General features: G+C 38.2%; 1 protein-coding gene across 1 annotated transcript; it reads left to right on the forward strand.

The window, feature by feature from the left end:
* The first annotated feature begins 7,525 nt into the window (after positions 1–7,525).
* Positions 7,526–8,494, forward strand: LOC146890805 (olfactory receptor 14J1-like). The gene has a single exon (XM_085680065.2). The coding sequence runs from the start codon at positions 7,526–7,528 to the stop codon at positions 8,492–8,494; it is 969 nt and encodes a 322-aa protein (XP_085536191.2).
* The last annotated feature ends 1,697 nt before the right edge of the window (positions 8,495–10,191 follow it).

Here is a 10,191-nt window from a genome sequence, read left to right on the forward strand (position 1 = left end):
ACTATGAGACTCATTAGCAACCCGTTGGCTCCCATACAGCAATAACCACTTCAGTCATTTTCCATCCACCAAAAAACAAACTCTAGACCATTAACAGGAACATGGGAGAAGGGAGTCCTTCTCTGAGTTATAGATCACATTAAACCTGGGTCTAACTCTGAGTGTATTCTGAGCCTACGAATATATTCTTTATATTAAAGCATCCTCCCAGAAATCACTGTATCTGGTGGCCAGTGTCATTCCTGGGATTCAGTCATCAACAATAAGTCATTAAAGAAAATGACCTAAAGAACACACTCACACACAGACACACACACACACACACACACACACACACATATTTAAAGGCTGTTTCATCATACAGCAAGGCACCAGGCCATCAAGTTAGACACAAAATTGGAAAATGGTGTGTATTTTGTTTGCAAAAATGGTTTTGTTATATACTAAAATAAAATATCCATTTAAAAATAGAAAGGAAATTAGAGTGCTTTCTGAGAAAGTTCAAGGCTCAAGCCAATCCCAACGAAAAAGATCACTCTTTGTTGCCTGTCTATCAAGATTAGGATTCTCAGCTCCATCACCATGTCTGCCTATATACTGCCATGACACACCATGACAATAACAGGCTAAACCTCTGAAGATGTAAGCCACCCCATTCAAATGTTCTTTTTTCCTTTATAAGAGTTGCCGTGATCATGGTGTCACTTCATAGCAAGAGACACCCTAACTAAAACAGTATGAGAAAAGAATATATGTTTACTAAAAAGAAGACATTAAAAATACCAGTTTAGATGAGTCTCATGTTTTTTATAAAAAGTATTTTGCCATTAAACTTCCAGTGTATTCCCTGATTACTCTCACTGCATATGAAGTTTAAATTTTCTAATATTAGTGAAATAGGAGTGACTTTAAAATATCGGATGAAAATTTTCTTTTAGAATAACAAAAACATGTAAATTAACAATCAGTAAATTTGAAAATTGAGCAAACAATTCAAACAAAGAAATTCTCACTTTAATGTAATACAATTTATGTATCATCTTTTTGGTTAATATGAGTTTGGTCTAAATATTCAATCTCCGTTCTATAAACATGGTCTATTTAATTATTATAACTTCATCAAAATATTTAGAATCAGTGATATAGGTTCTCTGACTTTATGCTTTTTCAAGTTTTAACAACTTCTGTTCCTATACATTTACACATTTATTATAAAGCCACTTTAGGTAAGTCTGATGAGATTGCTTAGTGGTTGAAAGCACTTGAATTCAGCACCCACATAAAGCACATCACACCTGCCCTTAACTCCACCACTAAGGAACCCAGTGCCCTCTTCTCGGCACCATAGGCACCGCACTCGTGTGCTCACAAACTCACAGAAACATACAAAAATACACATAAATAAAAACTATAAATAACCCTACTCACTAACATTATTTGTAATGAAAACGAACTGAAAGTGAGCCTGATTCACAACAGACACTCAAACATAATTTTTAAGTGTACAAATAATAAAATTTCCTAAAAAAGTGTGATGTGTAGTCTGAGTCAATGCTATGTAGTCTTTAAAATATGACTATACACCGGGTGGTAGTGGTACATGCCTTTAATTCCAGTACTCGGGAGGTAGAGGCAGGAGGATCTCTGTGAGTTCGAGGTCAGCCTGGTCTACAAGAGCTAGTTCCAGGACAGGCTCCAAAGCTACAGAGAAACCCTGTCTTGAAAAATTTTTTAAAAAATCACTATACTACAGAAAGAAAGGGAGGGAGGTGGATAAAGTACACAATGGAGGTCTGATAAAGTCTTAAGGAATCATATTTGTATTTATGTATTGAAATTACATATAATTCATAGAATCCTTTATGTATATGTATATATATTTCTAACAAAGTTTTCCCACATGGCTGACAAAGATCTTCCAAGTCCCACAGACTATCTAGCAAAACTTCAATGCCAAGCATGAGACAACCCCTTCCCAGGCATTAGCCTAGGAACCCTAAGATTTGCCTGAAGCTGTACAGGCTACTGCTGTTACCCTTGTTTGCATTTCAGAGGCTGAAGGTAAGTCCCTATCACTAGAGGAACCACTTACTTCAAACCGAAGATCCAGATATGAGTTATATCTGACATGAAAACTTCCTCCCTGATATCCTTCACAGTTGGGGGATGGGCTAAACAATGGGAGGGGCACAAACAATGGTCCTATCCTGCTACAATGTCTACGAACAAGGATAACTAACATGTCATAGCACTCTTTTTTTAAAATATTTATTTATTTATTATACAATATTCTGTCTGTGTATATGCCTGCAGGCCAGAAGAGGGCACCAGACCTCATTACAGATGATTGTGAGCCACCATGTGGTTGCTGAGAATTGAACTCAGGACCTTTGGAGGAGCAGGCAATGCTCTTAACCACTGAGCCATCTCTCCAGGCCCATGTCATAGCACTCTTGTTGGTAATCAACAGTTCTCTAATTGAACTTGAAGGCCCAGTCAAGAGGAGGAAAATCATGTCTGATACTGAAAACCCAGAAAATAACCCAGGACTGGTGAAGTCATGGATCGTGATAAAGAACCTGCTACCTCCACTTTACTAAATTAGTATAATCCCTAAGTGCATTCCGAATAACTATTCCTGTACCCACAGACAAGTACAGCTCTCAGTTCTCTTCAAAGACACTTCTCTTTGCAACAACGAGACCTTTACCAAAAGCACAACTGGTCAAAGTACAGAGAAGAAATGATCATGGGACCCCTAGTCCCAGTTGATCTATAACACAAGACCTGCACCTAAGGCTCAGTAATATCAAGAAAGGGGCAGGGTGGGGGCAGACAGATTGTAAGAGCCAGAGGATCAGAACAGTTACTCTGAGATTGTGCCTCCTGGAATGACAGAGAATCTTTACCCGTGATACATAATAATAGGGTCATCTGAATAAGATTTGAAGAACTACAATACTAACAGGCATGCTAAGACAGGAGAAGGGAAGCTTACAGAGACACATTCACTGACAGAGAGCTACAGGCAGCAAAGGAATTCTGAAAGCAGGACAAATGGTCCTCAGCAGAGATGAACCACCGAGTCAGTTACCCAAAGCCAAGAGGTCAGCCCTAACATCATATACATACAAGTAATGCCAAACAGACTGAGAAAGTTATATTTTTATATTTAGTTGTCTGTGTGAACAATAACAACTAAAGAAAAAGAAGTCACGATTTCCAGAGGGAACAAAGTGGAGTGAGGTACACAGAGAGACTGGAGGAACAAAAGGAAAGGGGGAAATAACGTTAACTATATTTTAGTTTAAAAAATGAAAAGAAGCAAATGTTTTAAAATGTATGAGTATGTAATCATACTGTTCAGATGAAATCTTTATAGTAATTTTGTTTTGAAATGTAGAAACATAGTCATAAATTGTTGCTGAAAATGGTAATAGTATATATCATTAAACTGGTAAGAGAAATTTTAAAAATTCCTAAACACATATTGTGAGCTTACTTTATTTTCAATTAAAAGTTTTTGTAAAGAATTAATAAATGCTACCTTGGAGGATTTTAGGCATTGCTGTTAACTATATCTTAGGACTTCCTAGACATTTTGCTATCTTGTGTAGTCATAATTGATAGACAAAATAGTTGCTCAGAACCTGAAATTCCTGAATGCAGAGGTCCAAGATGGAGATGGGGCCATCTCAGCATGTCTATCTGACATCAGCATGGCCTCAGGCAGTAACCCAGACCACAGGCATCCACATGGCTTTTGATGGTAACAAGAACCTTGAATCTCAATGTAGTACCCCACTATGGCAAGGCCATGGACCCACACATGGCCCTCAGTGTCTGTGTAGGCTGCCCACATCTCAACCTCTTCCTCACAGCCAACGCCTCTTCAGTTTCACCTCTATTCACTACACATGAACCACTCAGCTTCTTTTTCAAACCCATCTCTCCACCTCATACTTGGTCATGATACTAGAGCTCACCCAGACACTGCCATGGTGTGGGTGCAGGGGAGCTGGCCATGGTGGCGTGGGAAAGCTAATCCTGATAGCATGGGTGTGGGAACTGGCATGGGTGAAGGAGAACTGGCAGAACCATAGCCACAAGATCTCCGTGACTTGGGGCAACAGCAGGATAGCAGAGAGAAGTCTCAGCGAGGGCCCAGTATTGATGCTGCAACAGAAACCAGGGGCCATGAATCAGATCAATAACTCATTGAAATGAACATTTGCAAGCAAAGCTATTTAGGAAAAGAGTACACTAGGTGACACAGTGCCACTACACTGAATGACTGTGCGATGGAGAGGAGGAGAAAACGGAGTGAAGTGGCACATAATGGCAGAAATGGAGACAAGATGGGGTATGGGAGAAGGCTGTGTTTGAGAGAGGAGCAGGTCAATGTCCAGAGGGGTTGGTGAAATGCTTTTTCCTTTTCATTTTTTAACTTTTAATTTTTTTATTTTATTTCTTGGGGGAGGTTGCAAGCATGGAGGAAAAACATGGAAGGACTGGGAAATGAGTGGGATTGGGGTACATGCTGTAAAATACCCAAAGAATCAATAAAAAACATGTTAAAAGAACATGACATTCTTTGTACTGCCTAAATTTCAAGGAGAAAGGAAAAGATCAAAACTAATTCTGAATTTTCAAAAGACTTTGTAGAGTTCAAGTATTTTTATGAATATTTACATTTTCTTTTGTTAGCCCTCCACCTGTGTGTTCAGACCCTCAGATGCTAGAGTAGGAGCTATTGCCTGCAATGGTTGAATCAGAAACACTGGGTGTGGCTCAAGGGGTTCATAGCTGTAAACAGCTCCCTGGGAGATTCACAGGTCTGCTAAGGACTAAAAATCACTGAGCCAGAACACTAAACCCCAAGCTCACAAAATCCCTTATCAGCTGTGTGGAAATTTTAGTGACTCCACATCCCAGGTGATACAGGGCCAGAGTAAATGAAGTAACTTTGTCTAATTGGAACATCCTTTTCACAGGACAGTGTGCACAAACACACTCTTCCTCCCGCCTCCTCAAAAAAGCAGCTCAACACAATTTCTCTCCAGAGGCATAATATGGTTTCAAAATCTGCTGTTGTGGGCAAGAAATATCAGAATTTGTTGACCAGTTTGGAGAACTGTACACACAGCAAGACATACTGGAGTGAGTTTTACAAACTTGGATAAATATTGTATGAGAATTCTAACAAGACTTTATAATCTTACTTAGTTTGGAGAAGCAAGACTAAAATCATAACAAGGAAGCAAAGACAACTTACTGAAAACTGATTTTCAAAATTCATATGGACATAATATGGAGCCATGTGAGAAGACAAGTGAATGAGAAAAGTTAGCATGTTACTTTCTTGCATTTGTGATACTTCTGTAAACTATTAAAACATTTCTTCAACAGCTCTCAGATGTCAACAAGAGAAAAAAGCTGTAGATACACACGTTCAATGTGATAGTGATATTGTACCTATGGCTTTTTTTTGGATACATGTAAATTTTTATAACTCATAAACCAATATTGTTATTTAAGTTACTAACGCTTACATTTTTCCTATTAAAATCTTTAACTCCAGGCTGATGAAACTGTCTGTGTGGATCAAGCAAAACCAGTTTTAGGAAGGTCCTAAACATGCCTCCTGTCTCATTTATATGAGTGATCAATATTCCTCACCTTTCTTACCTCTCATTGTACTGGTTGATTTGTCAGATTCAAATAGTAATGTTAAATGAATGAATAGAAAAATTATTAATAACAATAATTATATGTTTATTATTTTACCAACTTCAAGGAAAAATATTATCAAAGAAGCAGATTTTGGGAGCAAGAAACTATGAGAAACATGAGTGGGATCTCTGGTCTGCACTGATTTCTGTTGTAGGACATGAGGCTTGAAAAAAATCAAACAGTATGAGGATATTCTAAAGAGATTAAAGTTATTACTTAAGGTACACAGAGTGGGAGACAAGAGGTTTTCACACATGAATTGTATCATATGAAACAAAAGTTATCAAGTTGATTTAACAGTGTTTTATTTTCCTTTAGATGAAGGATCTTTCTATGAACCGCACACTGGTTTGAACTCAGCTGCTTTGGCCACAGGTCCCGGGATTCTTTTCCTCATGTCATGCGTGGCTCTAAAACCATTTTCACTGTAATCAAACACCAACATCCTGTTAAGTAATTAGATATAGGTTTGGGATGATTTGGTATTGGGTTCATTTCTTGCAAAAGAGATGTGCCGGAGGTGGAGTGGGTTAGTTCTGTCACAGGAGAAATGCCACTAAGTGGAGAATGCCTCGGGATTGAGGATGGTGACGTCAGTTTTATTCTGTGTTTGCATTTGTAAGTATATGAATTTTAAGAAGACACAAGAAAATATTTGGTGATGTTTCACAGGACTTAAAATCTCAAAAGACTGACTGAGCATGCTCCTCTTGTTACCTAGAATGCAGTAAGAGAAAACATGAGGAAAGCTGACACTTTAATAAATTCTCTTCAACCCTCAAACATGAACATTATCCTGAAAGGAGAGAATGATGGGTTATTTTCAATCCCCCAAATATCAAAGCAAAGTATCAGAAACTAAAGCCTGACTTTTCTTCTATCTGAAACATAAGTGACTTTAGTTTTCTAGTCCCTTATTGAAGTTAGACCCTAGATTTTGGCCATTTTCCTCCACATCTTTAAGCACCTCAAGAACTCGCCATCGGTCTTTGCAATTGTCTTTGCTTTGTGGCAAGTTCTGAGAACTATTTGATTCTGTACCTGAAGGCTATTAGTATGGACATCACTTCAAACAGAAGCTGCTCATCCCCTAAACCACTTCACAAAATGAAGTAGGATGCATAAATTGAGAGTGAGTATTCTGCTTAACCAAGTGCTTTGTGCTCTTGATTTCAATAACCACTGAATGCTAATTTAAGAACAATAAAACTGCTCATTTTTACACTTGATTCTACAATAACAGATCCTCTCTCTGTAATGACAGCATTATTTGCTAAAGAAAATGCCTGTTTCCAGTGAAGAACAAACTATATTTTAATTCCTGGTACATTCCCTATGCATGCCCATTCCATTTGCGAAAATGTCCTACATGCATAACCAGTCCTATGTTCAAAAACCTCTCATCCACAGCCCATCACTGATTTTCCAATTGATTACTCAAATAAAAGCAATGGGCTTCAGTTGAAACAACAAATTTGTGCTTTTTCATAGGGCAAACGCAATGATGTTCCTTGAGAAAAACCAATGATGGACTACATGAATATTTACCCACAACTATGGCTTTAAGAGAATATTGTGAACTCTATGAATATGAGAAAATTGTGATCTCACTTAAGTTTCCCAACAACTAGAGTATGTCCAGTTTAATACACACACATACATAGACATGAATTTAGATTATTGAATTATTGAAATAAATACTTATGAACAAATAAATAGTGACTCAGTATCTTATACTGCATTTACTATATCATTTTATTCTCCAGCTGCTATCACAGTTTCTGTTCTTAAAATGTCTGTGAGAAATATAACCACAATGAGCGGATTCCTCTTGATGGGATTCTCTGACAACCATGAGCTGCAGATCTTGCATGCTTTCCTCTTCTTGGTGACATACCTATTGGGATCAGCAGGTAACTTCACCATCATCACCATCACAACACTGGACCCGCAGCTCCAGTCTCCAATGTATTACTTCCTGAAGCACCTGTCCCTTCTGGACCTCTCATCCCTTTCTGTCACAGTTCCCCAGTCTATTGCCAATTCCCTGGCAGGCAGTGGCTACATTTCAAGTACCCAGTGCATGCTTCAGGTTTTCTTCTTCACAGCTTTTGCCTGTAGTGAGATGGCCATTCTTACAGTGATGTCATATGATCGTTATGTGGCTATTTGCTTTCCGCTGCACTATGAGGTCATCATGAGTCCCAGAAAATCCATGTGGGCTGTGGTAGCAGTGTGGCTAAGTGGGGGCATCTCAGGAACTTTGTACACAGCAACTATATTCTCTACCAGATTCTGCAGGGCCAAAATAATCCACCAGTTCTTCTGTGACGTCCCCCAGTTGCTCAAGCTCTCCTGTCCTAATGATTATTTTGCAATGATGGGAGAATTTGTTCTAATGTCTGCGCTGGGCTTTGCCTGCTTCATTGGGATTGTCCTCTCCTATGTGCACATATTCTCCACAGTTTTCAGGATGCCCTCGGCTGAAGGCCGGTCTAAGGTCTTCTCTACTTGTCTGCCCCACCTTTTTGTTGTCTCATTGTTTCTTTCCACAGGCTACTGTGCATATCTAAATCCAACCTCAGACTCCCCAACTGTTTTAGATTTCTTGTTCTCTATCTTTTACACAGTTCTGCCCCCAGCACTCAACCCTGTTATCTACAGTCTGAGAAATGAGTCCTTGAAGGGAGCTATAAAGAAGTTACTGCTAAGTGAAGAATTCATTGAGAAAAAATTATTTTTTTCTTTTGTTAGTAGATGATAAAACTAAATACAAGGAATGTTTTTAGTATTTTGAATATGTTAATTATGTTGTAATAAGGATAACAAGATATTTTCTAGATAATGTATTTTATAGACATATTGCATAGTAAAACTTGATGTGATTCTTTTAACCTATGGCATTAAATACACTGTTCTTTCAAGTTACTAAAAATATAATTATAATCTAGTAATATAGACCCAGTTCTTTCTAACTTTCCCAGTCCTTTGGCACAGTGATACACCTGTGAACTTACCAACAATCCTAACATGGATTTTGAAAAAAAGTTTGTGGGCATATTACAATAAGAAGAACAAGAAGAATAATTAAATTTACTGTTACTCAGTTCACCAAATGCATCATAATTTTAAAATATTTATCAGTTATTTTAAAGGTTCATTTTACTTTCTGTCTTTCCACCTACACATTTTAGGGATTAGCACAAGAAAATATGCCACTTTTGTGTACATCTACTTAGTTTAATTACTATAGTTCTCTTGTGTGCCAAGTATCATCATTCATATAAAAATGTGCTTAAGCTTTACTTCTTTAACTTGTATCATTTACTATCAATTTTCTTTTACTCGTAAGTCGTTTTTAAAATGTATCCAAGTACTCAGGAGACAGAGGCAGGCAGACCTCTGCGATATTTTTTTTAGGTCAGCCTGGTCTATTTAGTAAGTTCTAGGCCAGCCAGAACTACAGAGACAAATCACCATGTGTTAGGGGGAGAAAAGAAAGAGGGAAGCTTCTTATATTCTTAATTCTAAAGAAATCGATTGTTGGAGCAAAGTGTACAGAATACTTAATTGTCTGGACAGTTCAAAGTTATTAACTTCCAAAATAATGTATGCATAACCATGAACAATGTCTGACCACGTTTATCCATTTTACAGGTAGGTACTATTTCACACAGCAGATATTCATATAGAGTCTTTTGTGTATTAGTGTAAGAGTGCTGGTACATGTACCACAGTGTCCATGTGAATGTCAGAGAGCAATCTTATATCCTTTGAGAGCAAAAGGGAAAAAGCAATGACGAGAACTTTGTATGTGGCCCGTGAGCATGAAAGGAGACTGCCCTCCAGGAGACTACTTTCAGTCAAAAAGCTCAAATTTATTTCAGAATATAAGGAATATATAGGATTGGGAAGATTGGGAGCAAACTCTAATTTGCATTAATTGACTCACTGCTTTCACAAAGCTTCATAGGTGGCAGTAGGGTCCTATAAAAATGACTAAAGCACTTGCCTAACTACTATGTGTGTCAACAGGGGAATAGTGCTTTCAGGGAACTGTGTCAAGGGTCACTGTTGAGATAAGTCTGGCATCCTGGGCCTACAGACATCCTCCAGATAAGGCTAGGTAGGGAGCAGGTCGCTTTCACTGTTGAAAGAGAGTCCTCCATGTGGCAGAACTTAGAAAAAACTGCTGGGCTATGGTTGACTGCAATCTCTGATCAGCCAACGATGCCTTCCAATGTGTCTTCTTGCTTTATTTGATATTGAAAGTATCATCATAAGCCCTAAGGAAACTTCACCTGTGGTGGAAGTGTCCAGGGTCTGGTAATGAACCATGACCTGATTGGTGGTAAGTTTAGCAATGGTGGTGATTGTTGTCAAAGGAACTGAATAAGGCAGGAAGCAAACATCAAAATAAACACATCATAATCAGAGTACCAACAAATGGTAGAAGTC

This window comes from Myodes glareolus, chromosome 18 (genome assembly GCF_982192425.1).
Source record: "Myodes glareolus chromosome 18, mMyoGla1.1, whole genome shotgun sequence".
Classification (NCBI taxonomy): Eukaryota; Metazoa; Chordata; class Mammalia; order Rodentia; family Cricetidae; genus Myodes; species Myodes glareolus.

What these genes read in the sequence shown, in the direction of transcription:
- LOC146890805 (XM_085680065.2), top strand. Translation starts at nt 7,526, where the DNA reads ATGTCTGTGAGAAATATAACCACAATGAGCGGATTCCTCTTGATGGGA.